The following is a 19,930-nucleotide window of genomic DNA, read 5'->3' as shown; positions in this document are numbered from 1 at the left end:
ATTTATCGAATTTATCAGCCTAAGAAACCATATAAAATGTTTTACTAGTCACATAACATTTAAATTAGCCAACCAAAGCAATTCATAATTCCAATATTATAAATTTACAAGTATCAGTTATACATCCAAATAATCAAGCTAAAAAATTCATAGAATATAAAGCATGACATATAATACTCCAACTTAATTAACCTAAATTGGATTAGGACTTGTTATTTGGCGAAAGTCTGTCTCTCAAACCAACCAACAATAGATTCCACTTGGATTTTTTTTTTCCTTTTGCTATAAATTTTGGCTCAATAAGTGATATGATTTTGAAGTAATGAACCTTTGCATTCTGAATGCACAAGAAGAGCTACTAAAGCTGCTTTTTGAAACAATCAACATGAACAATTCCCATATGAGACCTGGCAAGGCATTTATAAATCAAATGGTTGGAGATTGAAGGTTAAATGTCACTTCACAAACCAATTTATATGGCTCAATGTGTTATGGAGAATTGAAGCCTTACACATATCAATTCTCATAATGCATGTAATGTATATAGGTTTCATTCTCTTTAAGGCAGGAATCAGTTAACTAAATCAGACTAGCCATTCAGTTTTGCTCTGAAAGTTGAACCCTTCATCTATACCCTTTGTACATGTGTCAGTTATCGACACACACTGATACAATAGACCCTCGACACCCATATTGATCGCGTATTATGTTTTCTCACAACTGTCAGGCACTTAGATCAGATCGAGTTCGTACATAGCCACTAAGCATCTTTATATGGAGATATCTGTTAAATACTAATTCTATTCAAAATTGATTGTTGATAGTTACACCTTATATGATATTTAAATTGATTGCATACACATAAGCACCTGCATCCTCTCTGTTGTACTGAAGGAGGCTCTGAAAAGATGATAGTAAGGATCATCCACAAATAAACAGAGGAAGATGGGATTCCTAACGATTCTGGCCAAATATCCTCAAGAACTTGAGGTAACTGATAAGACACCAAGACACAGGTTACATTATCAAATACCAATGTTGGATCTGAATGCCAGAAACCCATCAAATTATTACATGAATTAACCTTAATTAACATTATTTTTTCTTGCACTTTCATAGATATCTATACTACTAATCTCTCAAAGAAGTACTTTTTAGACTTTAATTTGATCTAAGTAATACAATATATAGTAGTGTATGGCATCACACCATTAAAGGTGCATTACAAAGAAAGATCACATCTACAGATCTATACCAATTGAACATATTTGGAGACTACGAACCAGTCTTTTTCTCTAAATCAACACAGATCAATCAAAAAAAAAAAATCGTGTAGTGCATACCTTCGTTAAGCCAAGATGCCTTTTCCCCAGGACGATGGCCCTGCCTCGGCGTACGGTGCGCTCCATCAGGAACAGCGCCTCGGTTGCGCTTGCGCCAGTGTTGAAGACGAGATCAAAGACATTGTCGAAGATGGGGAGGTTGTGGGGGTCGGCGCGGTGGACGATAATGTGGAAGTCGATAGTGTCAACGCCAGCGACGTCGGAAACGCCAGATTCCTGTAGGGCGGAAACCTCGGCCCGCCCCGGCGGAGACGCAGAGGGCGTTGGTGGACTTGGAGAGGGTACGGGCGGAGTGCAGGATGGCGAACAGGGCGGCGAAGGAATCGGCCGCTCGATGCGAAGACGAGGGAGACCCGGTTGAGCAGCCGCTCGACATTCTTCTCCGTCGCCATCTCGATCTCCATCTCGCTCTCTTCGCTGCCATAGGAGGCGGATGCCTTGGAGCTTCACCTCACTCCGGCCTCAATGGATGGGCCGGGCCGCCAAAGCCCGGTCCAACTCGATGCGGTTCGGTGCTCAAACCGCCAACGAATTTAATAACTAAAATGTACAATATAAATGTATCTAAATTTACTAATTTGGTAATTGATTTCTAGGATTAATTTCTAATTAGTCTATTGGACAATTGATAAACCCAAACAATTTATTTTAACTTAAATATTTTCATATTGTGATGATAAAGTTTGGACAAAGGAACATGTGCAATTATATTTCAAAAATACCCTTATCCAATATTATTATTATAATAGCTTTGGCTAAATCTTCTCTAATTAGAATATCAAAACAAGAATATTTTTAAAATATAGTGTGTCATTTTAATATTAAAGTGGTTGGATTATACTTGTCACTGTCGATTTCTTTCATCTAGCTTTTGTGGTGGAGTGCAAAAAAAAGGCAAAGATATGGGCACTAAGTGAATCTTGAGCCCTCAATTAACTTATATTATGTTAATTATAATGATGTGTAGCTTTAATAATTATGAACTTTTCATCTCATGACATAATTGAGTTGGTTACGATTGAACAGAATTGTTGAAGTGGACAAAGATCAAATTTCGACAAAACTGAAGTAATATTTTTCTCCGTCGTGACTAACTGCAACTTCTTGATTTACTTCCTCACATATGATCATAAAACAAATCATGTGGAGCCGCTGAGTGACAGATTCCACCTGAAATAATTATGAATTTTTCATTCTTGGGGCTTTCTTTCTTGACACGGATAGTGAATAGGACATCCATAGCAATGGCAAGTTGATCAATTTGCATATATTTGCATGCATCGATCAACATAAATGTGTTCTAAATGGACAATGAAATGTAAAAAAAAAAAAGGCACTAATTATTAGATGAACTTTGGAAGGTTCAATGAATTCATCATGGATTTTATATTTACCAAACTTATTTATATAAATTTACATATATTACAATTAGAAATTTTTAAATTTTATAAAAAGTGTAAAAAAATAATAAGGAGAGGGGATAAAAGAATCAACTTTAATATATTTTTTCCCCAAAATTTATCATCTCTTCCAAGGTTGGATTGTAATCTAACGGTGGAGAATCCGAGATTCTGCCGACAAACCGATCTCAGCCGTTGATCACGACCACAAAGCGGTAAACCAAATCCACGCATGAAGGGCAATTCGGTCATTTCAGTGAATCACCCGCGTTTTTTATAGTGACAGACTGGCCAATTTGTGTCTACCAAGCAGAGATGACGGTGCTGGAGTTCCCCTGTGGCCGGCGGTCGCCGACGACGGATCGGGCGGCGGGACAAACCGTGTCGGCTAGGAACCGGAGAAGGGCGGCGCCGTGGCGGCCGTCACTGGTGGCGATCTCGGAGGACGTCGCTCTGTTCGCCGGGGATGGCACGGCCAAGGCCGCTGGCGGCGGCGGCGGGCAGCGCAAGTCGAGGGCCAAATCCACCAGCAGAGTCGTGCCGCGCTCCTCCAAGGAGGACTACGGGTCTGTCTCTTTCCATTTCTAGAAAATTTTCTCAAGCACGAGCAATCTCTTGTCGTAGATTTTGTCAGACGTTCGTAGATTGAAGAATTGGCCACTGGGCAATTCTTGCAGTGTCGTTTATATTTTTATATACAATTTTGTTGATGATAAAGCCAGAATTTGATGGATTTCAGGCTCTATGGAATGGCTAAAGTTGTGCCAACGTTTGCTCCAGCCGCCTTCATATTCTGAAGCTGATTTATGCGATGGAAGCCTGAAGAAATTAATGAAGTTGATTTGTGTCTCCTTTCTTTTTCTGTTTGGGTTCTGCTGTGTACATAAATCTGCAGTTTAGAAACATGGAAGTAGTTCTTGATGTGTTTGGTTCAATCATCCGATAAAGAACAGTATTGAACGCTGTACAGAGAAGTGCTTAATTAAGTGACTAAATATAGACGAAATAATGCTCGTGTAAGACCTGATAAAGTTGACTTGATTGCTAGCTGCTCATACAGTCATACTGAAGAGAACTCTTAACCAAATAACTCTTATAAAAGGCATCAGTGGATTAAAAGTTTGCTGTAGAACAGAACTCTTAACCAAATAACTCTTATATTGCATTTTAAGAATTTGAAGCGAAGATCAAGGTCTAGGTCGATCTGGGAAGATTGGTCAACATGGACCCGATCACACCATGGTGAGATATCTTTCACCTCGGACTCAAATCATACTTCGGGCTCACATGAGCTCAGTCCTGACCTCCACTTGGGCCTCGCGTCTCATCTTGGCCATCTCGGCCAGATTCGTCTCGGTGTCTCGGTCATCTCGGCCAGGCTCGTCTCGACAGCTCGACCCTCTCGGTCATCTCAGCACGAGTCTCACTTCGATCATCTCGGCCTTGCATCTCGTCTCGATCATCTCTGTCATCTCGTCTCAACTAGTTTAGTCTCAGCGCTTCGGTCGTCTCGTCTCAACATTTTGGTCATCTCGCCTCGGTCATCTCAGCCTTAAGTCTCGTCTTGGCCACTCCGCCTCAGCTAACTCCATCCTAAGCTCTCCCTTCACGTCTTCTATGAATCACTATCTTATATGGCATACTATAGGGGAACGTGAATATTCTCACGGATACAGCAGCCCAAGAATGAACAGACGGTTACGAGGTTATCAGATTTGGTCCCCTCAGATACCTCTTTTTTTGCACATAAGGCCAAAAGGAAATTGTTATCGGATCTGGTCCCCTTGCAGATTACTATAAGGCGTTATCCTATCCAACGTGAAGATGCCTTAAGCAGACTATAAGAAGCCTAACACAGAACCTTATTCTGGGTTCGACTCTAAAAATTCTGCTATTATTATCTTCTTTCTGGTCCATATTTTCATGATTCTTCCGAAATCCTAACTTGAACGTCGGAGTTATCTGTCGAGACTCTCCGACACCAGTCTAACCTCTCCTTAGCGTGTTTCAGGTTCTCATCATCTTCTACATCCTAACTCATCCAGGAGGCCGCACACGTTGGACTGTTCCGCTGATTGATAGTTTGACCATCCGCGATATTTGACCAGAATAACTATACAATCCTTTCTCATCCACGTCCAACTTCAGCACCAAATTTGTTGGGAATTAGGATGGCCCTAGATGTTCAAGACTGGATAATAATATGGTTTAGTGGTGTTAACACAGTATGATTTTTACTGTTATCGGAATATAAGCAACAAGAGTTCATGGTTTTGATGCATACAGTTGGTGTTGAGCCAGCAGGCTACTTCATTGTCGAGAGCAACTCGGTATAGGTGGATATAACCTCCTTCGATTAGAAGACTAAGGGTGTGAAGAGTTGTGTTATTGTCTTACGTGCTTGAGGGGTGATGTGGTAAGTCTTGTCTGGAGTTGATGTGACAGGGTAAGTCAATAGACAATCGAACCTAATTAGTCCCGGGGTCCATGATCAATATTACCTTATGGACCGAATCTCAATCATCCCTTACGCGGCCCATTCGACCTGTTTAGCTAAATCTGTCTATCTGACCTGCGCAACCTATGTAACCCTCCAGGGTTAGACGGCAACTAATTCCTCATTTATCAATGAGGAACAAAGAATCAAATTCTATATATAAAAATTTAAATAGATTCAATTCGTATTGGCATATAAAAATTATGATTAACTCCTTTAAATCCAACTAGAACCGGATAGTTTAAAAGGAAAGAGGAAGATCAAAATTGTGAATCGACTGTGGGTAAAAGATCGAGGAAGAGAGAAGCCAGTACGCGTTGTCGATGTTGCTTCCGGGTGCGGAGGGAAGGACGAGTTGGGAAGGGACGGCGCTGAAGCCTCCGGCGACAGCCAGCTGCTGCCCAATGGAACCCTCATCCCTCCGCCGGCCGTTCGAGGTACCTTTCGCACCCTTCGATCTCTCCCCCCTCCACGCCAATTTGCGATCGTCTGCTCCTTCCCCGTTCCCTGTTCCTGGATTTAGGGTTCTTGTGCTCACTCGAGTTCTTAAAAAAATGATTTTTTTGCGATAGCTACGTTTTCTTCGCTTTAGAGATTGTCATTCGAAAGAACAAATGCTTGAGTTCTGACGGAGTATTCAACCAATCCATAACTCTCGTAGCTAATTCTGTCCTTGATCGTTGGCATGTTTCACTGTCGCTCATTGGCACCAGAGAACGGGACATAAATAAGGAATTTTCTGTCAAAATGATAATCACTAAAAAAGAGAGGAATGAAAAATCCCACCTGATCATAATCATAGAAGTACCGAGTCTAACCAATTTTATCAGTACGATGTGTCAATTCAGAGTGAAAGCTGAGAGGCGGCGACGATCTTCTTCTCTGTATAAGTTTCTGTCATAAAAGAGAGTTATCTTTTTCCAGCCATAGATCATTCCACCATGTACAAAGCCAGATAATTTTCCAAAAACAGCAAAAAAATAGCAACCTAAAGCATCAGTTTGTACATCTACTCTATCTGCAGACGATCATCCACTCAACAAACTCCCAACAATTGCAACGAAGCTAAGACACCTAATCAGAGAGAGCACGTCGTCATCTTGGTGGAACTGATGAGTTGAAGGAAGGGTATTTATGGCTGTCGAGGATTCAGCTTTCGTCGTCGCCGGCGCCGGAAGGCTTGGACGTCTTCTTGGGGAGGAGAAGGTTGTGGATGTTGGGCATCACGCCGCCGCTGGCAATGGTCACGGATCCGAGCAGCTTCGTTAGCTCGTCGTCGTTCCTCACCGCCAACTGGATGTGCCTTGGCACGATGCGACTCTTCTTGTTGTCCCGCGCCGCATTGCCCGCCAACTCCAGAACCTGAAGAGAACATCAACAAGAGAAATCGAAAGGAAATGATCGGATTAAACTGCAGAGCAGAGATTCGAAGCATTAAATCGATTCAAAATCACTCAAAAAAATCCAATCTTGAACCCTAAACTAAGCATCATGGCATCCGAACAACATTAGACATCCAAAAAAGGTAAACCTAGAAAAGCAAACCTCAGCTGCCAGGTACTCGAGTACGGCGGCGAGGTACACGGGGGCGCCGGCGCCGACTCGCTCGGCGTACTTGCCGGTCTTCAAGAACCGCGCGATCCGGCCGACCGGAAACTGGAGCCCGGCCTTGCTACTCCGCGAAGTCCCCTTCTTCGCGGCCCCGGATGCCAGCGTCTTCCCTCTCCCCGCCATTGCGAAGCAAGCAGAAGAGAAGAAGATAAAATGGCGACGGAGAGGCCGGAAAAAGGGCGTGCTGGCCAGCAGAAGAAGAAGAAGCACATCGAGGCAGTTTAAATAGCGCAGCTGATGAGCGATCGGGACCAATGAATCAGGAGCACACGGATCGGCGGTGACGACCGTGAGATGTGATCCGCGCTGGACGGGCAGGATCAAACGCTGGCTGGGCTTGTATCGGACAAAATCTAAATCCGAATAAACACCTTTGCAAATCCACCCATAAGGTTTGTTTATTATCAGAAATTTTCAGAAATTTACTGTTATTTACGAAATGCTCCAATTTGCAATGGGCTCCACAAAGAACCATGGGCGTTTTGTCGCAAACGTTATTGGGCAAAAATAGAAAGGCGCTTATTATATATAAAATATTATTATATTAAAATATTTTTATTAAATTAATTAAAATTAAAATAATATTATTGTAGCCGTTACTATTAATAACTATTACAAATAGATGTATAATTATAGCAACAAGTCAACAACTATATGTTATAATAATTTGGAATTTATTTTTATTAAGTTGAAATGATTTTATTATACATAGTAATTTTAATTAAATTAAATTGATTGACTTTAACACTTTGTTTGGGAGAAAGTGAGGGAAGAGGAAGGAAGGATAAATAAGGAGAAGGGAATTTTTTTTGATTGATGAAAGGTAAAAATATATATCATCAAACTAGCACAGGTGTACAAGGTGAAACCAATGACACTATCTCATGTCATGTCTGACGAACTGTCAGATCTGAGTAAGTGTCATGGCCAAACATGTAAGTGCTCTCATGTGTACAAACAATATCAAAGTCACTCATACTCTGTCGGTCTGTCTATCATGCAGGTGTCAAATATGTCTCACACCCATCGTATCATGTGAGTCACTCCTGCATATCCAGATCAGCTCCTCCTCAACCATCTATATCTCATCAGCCTCTTGCCGTAGCCGCTAGCACCTCAACAGTACCTGCTCAGTAGTAGCACATCTCCAGCATCAGCTCAACCTCCTGCTGCATCAACTCAACCTCCTGCTTTATCCGCTAGCACATCACCATATCAGCACATCAGCAGCGCCGCATCACCTCCCCCAAGAGCCTCCATCATGTCCAAGATGTCACGTAGCATGCCCTCATCCTGGAAGAACCTGCGCACTTTTAGCAAGTGGCCAGCTATCAACGGATTTGATGTGCCTTTACCGTAGCCATGCCTACGGGCTAGATGAGTCAAATCTGGTGGACTCATTCACCCTCAAAATGCTTTTTGGCAAAGCCTCAGAAGGGAATTTTGATTTTATTTGGAAAGGAGTGAGAGAAGAGAAGGGAAAGGTAGGGAAGAGTAAATTTTAACTTTTCTTACCTATGAAAAGGTAGATTTTCTTGTAATAACTCTAAATATTATTTATTCTAATTTTATCCCTGTTTTAAAATATTAATTCTTAAATAATTTATTTAATCTAATTTTTTTAATTTCTTTAGTTGCATGCACGATCTTTTCGTTCCTTTCTTACATCAATAAATTTTTATAAAAATATTAATTTATCCTTTGTTGTATCAAAGTATACAGATTCTATATCTCGTATATTTATTGTATGTCTACTCATTATTTTTAAACTTTTTTTATTTATTTAAGTCATAAATATTAATTTTAGTTGATCTCATAAAGCGGTTTTGATAAAAAAAAAATCTTACATGTTACATCGATTTAATGGCTATACATATTTTTTTCACATGTAGATTTATTTTAAGAAGTAAGAGTATTTTTATAATTTTATATATTTAACCTTCATTTTCTTTCTTTTTTTTCCTCTCAAACAAGATAATACATATTACATTAATGAACCTTCCTTACTTCCCAAATAAAGATAACATAAATACTTCCCTTCTCCTCCCTTTCCTTCCCTTCCTCTCTCTTTCTTTCTGTTAATAAAACTTCTCTCACTCCATCCAAACAAAGCATAAAACCACTAGATAAATATGTTGAGATATTGTTTGAGTCCCCGAGGCATAATTGAGTTAGTTACGATGAAGCAGAATTGCTGAAGTGGACAAAGGTTGAATCTCGACTTCGGTGAGGCAATACCCTCCTCCATCGTGTTCAACTGTAACTTTTCAATTTACCTATTCATAGATGGTCGTCGAGCCAACCGTATGGGGCCGTTGAGGTGGCGGATTTCAGTTTTACTGAAATGATGTGAGATATTTTTTTGATTTTTTTTAAAGGTGGCATTTGAAAATGATAATAAGCCCATAGTTATTTCTTAATAATAAAAAAATTACTTTTTTGAAATTTGGTTCATAGAATATGGTAGATAACAAGAGAATTTTCAGCCCAGTCAGGATTTTTCAACCAGAGAAATTTTCAACCCCGCCGTCATTTGATTAATTACTATCTCTTCTCTTCGGCCTTCTGGAAACATTAATACTCAATCCATGGTGATGAGATGGAGATGAAGATCAAACAGTCACGACAGCCGTGAGAATTTTTCTTGAATCATTTGTATAATTATTCATCAGTGGTTTTCCACCCGATCTTTGACCATTCCACAGATCATGACTTGATCGCTTCCATTGAAATGCGATTTATTAATTTAGTTGGTAGATTGATAGCATCGGTTTCCCGGCAATCGCAGTCGATCTTTCGCGTATAAATTCACGCGCGCAGATCGATTGGATTTCACCGAACGCATTCGCTCGAAAATCGTAGACGATGGCTCCTTCTGCCTCTTCCGCGCTTCGCCTCCTCGTCTGCTTCGCCGTCGTCCTCCTCGCCGTCGCCGGCGACGACCAACCTCTCTACTCCGTCTGCTCCACGTCCGGCAACTACACTGCCAACGGCGCCTTCGACAAAAACCTGCGCAAGCTCACGTCCCTGCTCGCCGCCGTCGCCCCGACGGCCGCCGGCTTCGCGGTCAGCTCGCTCGGCAGCGGCGTCGGCGCCTACGTGAGCGGCCTCGCGCTCTGCCGCGGCGACGTCTCCAGCTCTGACTGCGGGGCCTGCCTCGCCACGGCCGGCACCCAGGCCCGCGAGCTATGCCCCCGCAGCAGGCAGGCCGTCCTCTGGTTCGACCACTGCATGCTCAAGTACTCCGACGCCGACTTCTTCGGCAGAGTCGACTTGGACCACCAGATCTACATGTACAACGTGAACAACGTCTCGTCGGACCCGGCGAGGTTCGACGCCGAGGTGGCGGAGCTGCTGGGGAAGCTGAGGGCGGAGGCGGCGGCGTCGTCCCTGTACTTCGCGGCCGGGATCTCGCAGACAGGAGCCGATCGGGAGCTGTACGGACTGGCGCAGTGCACGAGGGATCTAACGCGGGAGGACTGCGATCTCTGCCTCGGCGCCGTCATCGGCCAGCTGCCGAGCTGCTGCGCCGGCAAGCGGGGCGGGAGAGTGCTCAGCGGGAGCTGCAACTTCCGATACGAGCTGTACCCGTTCCTCAACGTTTGAATTGATTCATAATAATATTAATAATAAATCATCGAATAAGAACATGTAATGGTGGAAACTGTTGGAATCGGTACGTTCGCTAGAGAGAAGTGAATTACGATTTTTCGAATTTCGCGAAGTCGACTCGAGATTGGACCGAAGAGCAGCCGAGTCCTAGTGGTTGACGGCTAGTGGCCAAGCCGAGTTCTAATAAGTCGGATGGACCGAGGAGTAGAAAGTCCTAGTAGGTGCAGGTAGACTGAGCAGGAAGTCCTGGTGGATCGAGGATTCGGACATCCCACGGATCTAAAATCTCACATCTAAAACATATGAAAAATATCATGAGTTAAAAAGAATAGAACTATATTTGCACCCTTGCAACCCAACAGAAACAATCAATAACCAAATGCAAAATGAACAATCCCTTCTTATTAATATGATCAGCAGAGTTAATTTATTACAAGTAAATAATCCTTTTACAATTTGTTTTTGATCGAAGTGATAGTGATTGTGATAACACTTACAGTCACAGCTGTTTGTTTAGATGGAGAATACATGTGTGAAGGAAGAGCTTTACATGCATCAGGTTGACAACCAGAGGGGCAGAGAGTTTTGCCCACAAAAGAATACAATCAATCAGCTAGAAGTAAATTATGCCAGTGAGACTGCCTCCCCTCAGAAATCACCCAGGAATCGTCGAGCTAGGCCGCGGCTGGATATCGACTCTTCGAAGAAGGCTAGGCGCGCCGGAAGTTATGAATTCTTGGCCTGCAGTTTTGGGGGATTGCAGAAAGTGTTTTTCAGCTTTAGATATCACATCTACACTTAAAAAGGGTGAGCAAAGCTGATTTCTTGAAGATAACAGAAACAGATCACAATGATTGTGGAAAAGGAGATTGTCAAGAAAAGAACTCTTGTGATGAAATGCTCACCATTTTCAAATATTTCTTATGGAGCTTTATTGCATGGCTGCAAGCTTTTTTTGCATCTAAATCTGATATCTCGTTTAATATCTGAGTTGTGGGAAACATCAATGAAAGGCAATAAGAGAGATCTGAGTTTTTATTGAATGAACTCACTAATTAAAAAGAGTTGTGGATAGGTTTGCAATTCTTTACCCTGACAACATCATCCAAACCTCGTGCTTCCTGCAGTATTTTTGCGCTTTTGTCCTTGAGAACACTAGCAACAAGAAAAACTGTGATTGGCAAAGGAGCTTCAGAAGTTTTAGTTCCATTCCTGATATTGTCCCTCTCAAATTTCCCGAATTGGCGTATCTTAACTTTCTTTTTGGACCCATCATTCTGTTCTAAGAACTCCGGTTCTTCATAAAGGGTGAAGATATCTGGGTGATATTCTAAAGCCCATGTCATCTGTAAGAATTTCAAATAAGACAGCATCGAGCATGTAAAATATATGTACAACTGTAATATGACTCAAGAACCGACGATCAGTAAGTTTGATATGATGTTTATTCCATGTTCATTTATTGGTTTAGTGTTCTCTAATTATGATGTTTGTTCACTATAGCTTACATGTTGCATAAGAAAACCATCTTAATGTAAGTTGTAGTAACAGTCGGTAAGAAACTAAATAGGCATATTAGAGTGCATGGATCGAGTTTAGGTTAAGTGGCAATACCTCCCAAAGATACAAAGAATCACCAAAGGATAACTCTCGCCGAAACATTACCATGAACATACGAACTGCGAAAAGGTAATCACCACCACCCAGTGATTCTGTTCAACAGTAAAGGTAAACCAAATTAGTACCCGCGTAAGTGAAGAAAGAGTTAGGTTAGTGAGATGGCTCAATGATGAAGGCATCCTTTGATGTTTGAAAATAGAAAACGAAACATGAGCACTGTAATTTTAATGTTGATGCATCTAATGTACCCTCTATGAAATAACAATTTTACATAGTATACCATCTTAACCCCATATCGATATCTGAAATGTGAGAATTGAGATGTTTAACAGACGATCGTCTGTATCTAGGCATGTTAACGCACAAAAAAACATTATGAATGCAAGCATACCATAGTTTTTTGTGTCACATACCTATGTGTTGGTGAAGTTTTGGGTCCAAAATTTGTGTTATGGATGCTAAACTTTGGAGTTGGTTCTCCACCCCTACAGAGCTTGCTGTGCATCTGAAATTTCCTCGCTTTAAGAAGTCAAAATAACGAGGTGATTAAAAGACATCAGATAGAAGTAACAGAGAAATTCCTATCAAGGAGTTTTAACTAGTGGAAAGTATTTAACTTTTAGCAAGTTTAATCAACTATGGAGCAGACAATACTATCTGGTGCTTGCAATTCGTTAAAAGTTGCTATTGCAACATTCGTATATCTGTTGCGTAGATGAAAACTGAAAAATATATTGCTCGGATGAAAATGATAGAACAAGTAAGGCACTGTAATTTATAGTCGATAACTTTAGCTGTTCCTAGTATCACATGTGAAGAAAAGCCAAAAATTTTCACAAGCAAAGCAGATATTTGAAATTACTCTAATTTCGGCTTGGATATTCTTATAAAACATTTATAGCTCTAATTTGAGCATGAGGCAGTGGTATAAGTAGCACTTAAAGACAATAGGAGCTAAATGTTCTCGATGTAATGCTTGAAACTGCAGGATATCTCAAAGAATAAACAAATACAAAGTGAGATGACAACAAAATATATACCAGTTTGCGCATCAACCTCTCAAAGCACCAAAATGCATCTGCTTCATCTTCAAGAAGAATTATCAGTGGAGAGCAAAGATCACTCATACCTGATAATTCAAGCTATTTAGATTTTGATGTAACATACAATGGGGAAAAAACCATGTCAACGTGAATTTTCCTGATTTTACCACCACTTCATGCTGGGTGATGATTATGCTTCGTGAGTACGAAAACAAAAGAAGCAATTAAAAGGAAGAGAACAGCTACTTTAGAATGACATAATAACCAAGGATTTCAGTCTCCATCTAAAACATGTAAAATGGCATGGGAGACTAGATCAAACACCAAATTAGAGTTTGTTGCTGAAGAAGGTTTGTTTCCCACCTTGACAGTAGCCAACATCTTTGTCAATCCAAGCATAGACAGCTAGAATATCCCAAAGTTTCGAAAGATTTTCTTTCTTCTCATAAAATACCAGACCTCTATCAGTCCGGAGCACATCAAGACCTATAACAAATAAAATTAAATAACAGCTTAGTTTTGAATAAATTACCATTGTTAAGGAACTGTTCTGCTACAACACATCTCTTAAGTAATTGGCTGAATAATTGCATCATAGTTTTCTCAGTTAGTCTAATTTTCTCATCTGTGGCATGAAACCTCCATCCATGAATAGCTACTATCTAGAGATACTATGCTTAGATTGATCTGAAACATATTCCACATGAGTCAATGAAAAAAAACTAATAATTCTCTTTATAGATGGTTAGCAGGGGAAAAACATCAAGAATATACAAGGCCACCAACTTGAAGTATCAAACTCATTTTCTAAAAAAAAAATTGTTAGGTAGATATCATAGAACCTGCTTATTTTGATTGGTTCATATTGTAGGTTGACAAGCACAAACAGGGAAGATGCATTGATATCCGAGCATAACAAAGGGCATGAGAGACAAAAACTGATGGAAACAAACATATCAAAGCATAGAAGAGAGGAAAACCAAGGTACCAATTTGGTGTAGTGTAAGCTTCCACTCAATCACTTGTTTATCCATCATAACATCCGTGCTTTCAGCAGAACTATTAACTTGTTCACTGTGGGGAGGAGTTTGACTAGGGCTGGCTTCCATGAGAACTAAAGGGTCGTGAATAGGTTGACCATCCTCAGTGACTAATGGAGCTGTGACAATTATTCCACTGCCGACATGAGAATCCAACTCATGGCACACATCCTTCCATCTTTCGTATTGCACTCTGTATGACAAATTTATATCCCTTAGCTGTATGCTAATAAATGTAAACATTTCCCCTATTCATCCAAAAACTACAGAATGTAATTAACAAAACTAATCCACATATGGACTTTAAACAGATAACCTTATTCCAACTAATCTAAAGAAAAATGAAGTATTATCAGGCTTTTGGTTGAGAGTCCATCTCAAAGAACTTGTTAAATTATTAAAGCAAATAACAAAAACAATCAATGGCTTGACCACTATAGCTTGTACATATGATTGATCGCTAAGTGCTAGAGAAAATATGATCCAACAGTTTCTGTGGTAACTTGCAACTTCTGTAACACTACAAATCTATTAGTATATATAAGTATAAATGAAATTATTAAATAAGGTTGAACAAAAGAAACAAAAAAACCTCTTTAATATCCGAGGGTAAGTTCATGTACATTTATCCTCCTATGCCAGAATTGCCAGAAACCTTGTGCACTGTGTTTGTCTTACTTTTACATAGTTTGTATGCAAGGCTATACTACCTAACCTGTGAACTGACTCATAACATGTGATTATATTTACCATTATACTTGAAGAGAGGAAAAACAATTGTCAGAGAAACAACATGAAATAATAAAATGGATTATCATCATCCAAAGCAAAGGTGGAAGCTTGATTCCAAAAAAAAATACTAATTCCATTTACAAAACATGCGCAATATGGCAATTGGAAGATAAACTATATCTTGCATCAGTTATGCCATACCTCCGTTGTTGTCTCAGCTCTTCTCGTTCTTCAAATGTGCTTTTGGGATCAAAGCATCCAAGTAAGAACTCCCAAACCTGTCCTCTTATAGAAGGATGAACACCCTGATCAAGTTTTTTGTGGATTAGAGTCAAAGATGATTCTGTATTGAAGTGCATTGCTTGTTATTTTGCATAGAATAAAAACTGAAATTGAAACCAAGGTACTGTGTTACCAAGAACAAGAACACATGATTCAAAGAAATAATTATGCAGTATTCCCTGATGTCAAACTACTAGCCATGGAAAGAAGAATGTTCATACAGCCAGGTCAAGTTGATTCTATGAAGTCTATGAAAGACAGCAATAGAACTACTAGTTGTGGAAAGATGGACTATTTAAATACAAGAAAATCACTATGCACCATTTATTTTATCGAATACTATTCATGGTGAAAGGAATGTTCATAAGGCAAAGTAATTTGATCATGAAGTCTACCTGAGACAGTGTCATAGCAATATTAGATTATATCAATAACCTTGACCAAAATAGCCAATGTTGATCCCAAGATTTGATGAAAAAGCTTGAGGGTCATGTTAGACCTTGTGAATTAATGAATAGCATCTTTAAAAATCTAATGTGCATAGATAGAAGAATAAGCCATGATAAGCCTGTCTCAACTTAGAAAATATTCAGAAAAAAATGAAATATTTTCATATAATTTTTGTTAACTTAGAAAAACAGATATAGACTTTGGCCATGATTATGAAGATTTGTTTATAGTAACAAGAAATATTTAGTTATTATATTAATGTGATACAGGAAATCAAAGTTATCAAACTGCAGTTACTAGTACTAGGAGCATAATAAATGAAAATAATATTGTGTCAACTACAATAAACTAGAAAACTCAAATTGCGGAATTGACATTGAGCGAAACCTAATGTATCAAATGGAACTACAACAATGAGAAAATAAATCAGGGAATATTTAAGACTGAGGGACAAGGAATCCTTATAAAAGTTTTAAATATCTTGCATCTAATATTCAATAAGTAAATGAAAATGAGAGGGTATCATCATTAATAGGAAAAACATTATATGATTAAATTGGAAACGAGAAAGGATCTTATCAAGTGTTATATGTTTGTTTTGTGCCTATAGATTAAAAGAAAATTGTATTAGAATGTGACCCTTGATATGTTTGTAGAAAGGGCAAAAACAATTGTAACATCATGACTATCATGGAAAGTTATTGCTCCTAAATGATGAAAGCAAAACAATGAGCATACCCCTCTTTGAATTCGGCTGAGAACTGAAGCAATATCCAATTGACCTTCTGGATTGAAGGCAGCTTGCCATCTTCGAACACTTAGAGTCTTTCCAGCCTACATGAATAAGCTAGAACAACATTTTTGAGGGAATTTTAACAGAAACAATGCACAAGGAAATCTAATTAAACTGAAGATACTCTCTCCTGGAAAGCAAACTAACTAGTTTAACAAAGATATAATGGAATCTCTCAAGCTCTCGTGCAGGTTCCAGACCCAAAACTTGTCAGCAACACCTAAAATTCTTACCAGCTGAACTAATTGGCACCTTCAAACTTCACTTAAAAAGGGAAAGAATCATATCATTCCAACTTATATGCTTCTCATTTTCCTCACATGACTTTAAAGTAAATCGAGAGATTTAGTAAACACCGAGGAAAGCAGAACCTACACGAATTTATTAGAAAGAGAATTTCAGAAAAGACAAACGTATCATCAAGCTCTGAGAAAACTACAAATTTGTTATATCTCTTGGTCTTCTGGTTTTGTAGATCAAATCCACATTCTTAGAATGTGACAGCTAAATTGACATGATACAGACACTTACCACACAAAGCCAATCAAGATAACCTTTTTATGCTAATCAAAGTAGAAGATTTGCGTCTTGGAGGAGCTAAAACATCGAATTATTTAGAGAAAAAGAATTCCATTCCGCGAACAAATTACACTGAAATCGACCAAACCATACCTTAATTTTGAACTTGCTCTTAGGGCCCTCGGCGCACTCAGTCCGAGCCTCGTAAAAAGAGTCCGCCGGAACCCCGCTATCTCTCCACACCATATTCATCATTTTGCCAAATTCCCGAAATGTATCAGAACACTATCCGCTCGCCAAAAGAATCCACGCCCGATCGAGCTACAGCAAGATTTGACCTTCTACTCCGCGCCGGTCAGGAACGGGCCGAGATCGAGGGCTGCGCAGGGAAAAAAGATGGCTTCGGAGAGCGAGGAAGGAAGGGAGGGAGGGAGGACGCTCATGAATAGCCGGCGAAACGGAACTAGCCCTCATGGCTCCGCTTACATTTTGGTCGATTTAACTCACCAAGCTGCTTAATTTTAGGAGTCTCCGACGGACTAAGAGCGGGAGACGAAGGAAGACCGCCGATTCCATCGCCGCCCGACTCGGAGACTTCAGCTTCGTGGTTGGCTTGCCTTTTAACTAGCTTTGACTTTTTTTTATTGGAGTTGACATTTCCAATTTTGGATGAACACAACAAAATAATAATAACAATAATTTGCCAAATAAAGACCATCGCATCTATTTCACCTGTAAGCAATTCTGAAGTGTTACTTCTGAAACAACAAAAGGTAGGAGGAGGCCTGTGCTGCTATATTTACTACGATATTACAGTTGTTCTAAAGAGAAGGGGAAAATGATGATGAGTCATGAAAGCCAAAATTGAGAACCTTAAAAGTCGATTATCGGTTCTCCGATGGTCAGATTTCTATGGAGGGACCATGGCAAGTTAAACAGCTTGGCCGCCACGAACTTGAAGATTTTGTTTACGTTTATGTTGTGGGTAGCACTCGAGAAGAACAGCGTTGCTTTCATTGCTCTTGCATATGCTCTGGCCTGCCAAACCAAACAAACACACACAAATGCACAGATTATCTATCCGCTTTGGTTAGGAAGTAAATTATGAAAATTTTATGAAACTAATGTTGCCGATCTATCGAGCCCATTCGATCGATCTAGTCAAACAAGCTACATGAGCCGATTAATATGATCAGGTTAGTCGAGCAAAGTGACTTGGATGGATGTTGATTGGAGTGACTGAGTTGGCCAAGGCAGCTAAGCAAATTGGTGGAATAAGCAGACAGTGGAGTTGGAGGTGCCTACTTTCCCTTGGACAGAGACAAACAGGGAGTGAGTGAACATGCTAAGAAATCACTTACCATGCAATGAATCCTTTTGGACCAGCTTCATGATCTTATCAGATGAAAGTTAGGATACAATTAAAGTCTCATATTAAAAATAGAAAAAATCCTGAGATGATAAGATGGAGATATCTATATTGGTACGAGGTCTTTTGAGTACAGCTCAAAAACAAAACCATGAAGAGGTGGGCCCAAAATGGACAATATCATACCGTTTTGTAGATATATATGAATTCTATGAGATTTAACACACACACCCAAAGTTGAAACCTCATGGAGACCCTACTGCACTACTTTGGCCAGGCAATTGTAATGAATCAAATCATGAATGGAAGAAGGGGGAAAAAAGCTTAGCAATCATTTACTCCTTCAGAACTCACAAGGAACAAAAGAAAATCACTTCCTATCAGTGGCAAAGTACTGTGAAGCTAGCTAAATTACCTGATTCACTATGGCCCATTGCATTTCAAGAGGAAGTTGAACAAAATCATCAAACTTGGTTCCTATTAAAATAGGAATTGCTGCCTAAATTGAACCAGAAAGATCATCAGTCACATCACTAAAATCCCAAAGAAAACCATATCATAAGAGAAAAACAGGAGGAAAATTTGCACCTTGTTCCATTTTCTTGCTCTCTGATACCAGACGATGACACTAAATGTGAAAAAAAAAGAGGAGAAAATATTACAATAATTCACATTGAAACAGAAGACAGAAAATTTTGAGGGGGGAAAACTAACTTGTTTAGAGTGGAGCGATTTGTGAGGTCGAACATTATGAGAATCGCCACAGAGTCTTTGCAAGCTATAGGAACATGATGGAGAAATTTGGCATCACCTGCAAGTTCTCGATGGCAAACTCTCCAGTAAGATGCAGAAAACGAAGCTACGATTGTGCTTGATTAGTAAACTAATTACCTCCTACATCCCAAATACTGAAAGCAATTCTTGCTCCTCCCTTAACATCCAAGACTTTGTCCATCAAATTTAAACCTGTAATTTCTAGCCCTCTTTGTTCTTCCGCGCCACCCAAATACTTCATCTACCGAGAAAAAAAAAGAGAACAAAAAATCAACTAGAGGAACTAATTCTTCAAAAAGCTAAACTATATTTAGGGTTGCAAATCCATATACCATGAAGCTGGTCTTTCCTGTGTGCTGGTCACCGAGCAAGCTGATTTTAAGAGTGACCAGGTCCGGATCCGCCTCGACGACATCTGCCCGAGCTCCGGACGCGGAGGGATGGACGCACTGCACGAGATCGATCTGGGGAAGGGAAGAAATCTGGGCCTTAAGGCGGCGGTAGCGGCCGCGGGCGCCGGGGGAGGTGCAAGAGAGGAGGCGGCGCAGGACGAGGCGGAGGAAGCGGCGGAGGAGGGAGAGACTCAGGACCCGGGACCATCGGAGGTCGACAGTGAGGCCACTCATGGTGAGGCGGACGCGGAGTCGGCGGCGGCGTTACCGGGAAGGGGGTTGGCCATCAAAGAGAGGGAGAGGACGAAGAGGAGGAAGGTGCTGCGTTGGGTAGGAAAGTGGAGGAGAAGCTAAAAAAGGGATATTATGCATTTTATTTAATTTCTTAAAATGAAGTAAATTAATTTTATCAAATAAAAAAGTGATTTAAAATTGTAGAAATTAATCGACCAC

The 19,930-nt window shown here is 40.2% G+C and overlaps 5 protein-coding genes across 6 annotated transcripts; 2 read left to right on the top strand and 3 right to left on the bottom strand.

The window, feature by feature from the left end:
* The first annotated feature begins 3,058 nt into the window (after positions 1-3,058).
* LOC141845747 (uncharacterized) lies at positions 3,059-3,664 on the top strand. The gene is made up of 2 exons (XM_074733742.1): positions 3,059-3,309; positions 3,483-3,664. The coding sequence occupies exons 1-2, from the start codon at positions 3,059-3,061 to the stop codon at positions 3,538-3,540; spliced, it is 309 nt and encodes a 102-aa protein (XP_074589843.1). The 3' UTR covers positions 3,541-3,664.
* Positions 3,665-6,140: 2,476 nt separating this feature from the next.
* LOC141846149 (putative histone H2A.1) lies at positions 6,141-7,057 on the bottom strand. Its single transcript, XM_074734145.1, has 2 exons — positions 6,786-7,057; positions 6,141-6,602 (listed from the first exon to the last, which is right to left on the bottom strand). The coding sequence occupies exons 1-2, from the start codon at positions 6,972-6,974 to the stop codon at positions 6,390-6,392; spliced, it is 402 nt and encodes a 133-aa protein (XP_074590246.1). The 5' UTR covers positions 6,975-7,057; the 3' UTR covers positions 6,141-6,389.
* Positions 7,058-9,716: 2,659 nt separating this feature from the next.
* LOC141846148 (antimicrobial ginkbilobin-2-like protein) lies at positions 9,717-10,457 on the top strand. Its single transcript, XM_074734144.1, has one exon. It carries the CDS (start codon positions 9,717-9,719, stop codon positions 10,455-10,457), a length of 741 nt encoding a protein of 246 aa, XP_074590245.1.
* Positions 10,458-10,881: 424 nt separating this feature from the next.
* On the bottom strand, positions 10,882-17,538 carry LOC141846124 (rab GTPase-activating protein 22-like). Of its 2 annotated transcripts, XM_074734115.1 has the most exons (11): positions 17,096-17,538; positions 16,369-16,464; positions 15,100-15,203; positions 14,115-14,359; positions 13,490-13,612; positions 13,124-13,212; positions 12,497-12,602; positions 12,078-12,175; positions 11,555-11,809; positions 11,369-11,449; positions 10,882-11,204 (listed from the first exon to the last, which is right to left on the bottom strand). In XM_074734115.1, the coding sequence occupies exons 1-11, from the start codon at positions 17,195-17,197 to the stop codon at positions 11,190-11,192; spliced, it is 1,314 nt and encodes a 437-aa protein (XP_074590216.1). In that variant the 5' UTR covers positions 17,198-17,538; the 3' UTR covers positions 10,882-11,189. The 2 variants fall into 2 exon arrangements, with proteins under 2 accessions (XP_074590216.1, XP_074590217.1); XM_074734116.1 differs by lacking the exon at positions 10,882-11,204 and having other exon boundaries at positions 11,406-11,449; positions 11,516-11,809.
* Positions 17,539-17,626: 88 nt separating this feature from the next.
* LOC141846125 (septum-promoting GTP-binding protein 1-like) lies at positions 17,627-19,803 on the bottom strand. Its single transcript, XM_074734117.1, has 6 exons — positions 19,418-19,803; positions 19,203-19,326; positions 19,026-19,122; positions 18,900-18,939; positions 18,727-18,810; positions 17,627-17,980 (listed from the first exon to the last, which is right to left on the bottom strand). Exons 1-6 carry the CDS (start codon positions 19,709-19,711, stop codon positions 17,816-17,818), a joined length of 804 nt encoding a protein of 267 aa, XP_074590218.1. The 5' UTR covers positions 19,712-19,803; the 3' UTR covers positions 17,627-17,815.
* Positions 19,804-19,930: the final 127 nt, after the last annotated feature.

Source organism: Curcuma longa, chromosome 15 (assembly GCF_044706935.1).
Source record: "Curcuma longa cultivar G26 ecotype Majalengka, Jawa Barat chromosome 15, ITB_CL_G26_1.1, whole genome shotgun sequence".
NCBI classification, from domain to species: domain Eukaryota; kingdom Viridiplantae; phylum Streptophyta; class Magnoliopsida; order Zingiberales; family Zingiberaceae; genus Curcuma; species Curcuma longa.
Note: the sequence above shows the minus strand (reverse complement) of the source record. Positions and strands in the feature narration are given on the sequence as shown.

Excerpts from the sequence above, each read along its gene's own strand:
- LOC141845747 (XM_074733742.1), top strand. The coding sequence starts at position 3,059 with ATGACGGTGCTGGAGTTCCCCTGTGGCCGGCGGTCGCCGACGACGGAT. Across the intron at positions 3,310-3,482 it reads TCCTCCAAGGAGGACTACGG|GCTCTATGGAATGGCTAAAG; the intron begins GTCTGTCTCTTT and ends GATGGATTTCAG.
- LOC141846149 (XM_074734145.1), bottom strand. The coding sequence starts at position 6,974 with ATGGCGGGGAGAGGGAAGACGCTGGCATCCGGGGCCGCGAAGAAGGGG. Across the intron at positions 6,603-6,785 it reads TCGAGTACCTGGCAGCTGAG|GTTCTGGAGTTGGCGGGCAA; the intron begins GTTTGCTTTTCT and ends TGTTCTCTTCAG.
- LOC141846148 (XM_074734144.1), top strand. The coding sequence starts at position 9,717 with ATGGCTCCTTCTGCCTCTTCCGCGCTTCGCCTCCTCGTCTGCTTCGCC.
- LOC141846124 (XM_074734115.1), bottom strand. The coding sequence starts at position 17,197 with ATGATGAATATGGTGTGGAGAGATAGCGGGGTTCCGGCGGACTCTTTT. Across the intron at positions 13,613-14,114 it reads GCTTACACTACACCAAATTG|GTCTTGATGTGCTCCGGACT; the intron begins GTACCTTGGTTT and ends TATTTGTTATAG. Across the intron at positions 12,603-13,123 it reads AGAGGTTGATGCGCAAACTG|CGAGGAAATTTCAGATGCAC; the intron begins GTATATATTTTG and ends GACTTCTTAAAG.
- LOC141846125 (XM_074734117.1), bottom strand. The coding sequence starts at position 19,711 with ATGAGTGGCCTCACTGTCGACCTCCGATGGTCCCGGGTCCTGAGTCTC. Across the intron at positions 19,327-19,417 it reads CAGGAAAGACCAGCTTCATG|ATGAAGTATTTGGGTGGCGC; the intron begins GTATATGGATTT and ends TTTTCTCGGTAG. Across the intron at positions 19,123-19,202 it reads CAGTATTTGGGATGTAGGAG|GTGATGCCAAATTTCTCCAT; the intron begins GTAATTAGTTTA and ends GAGAACTTGCAG.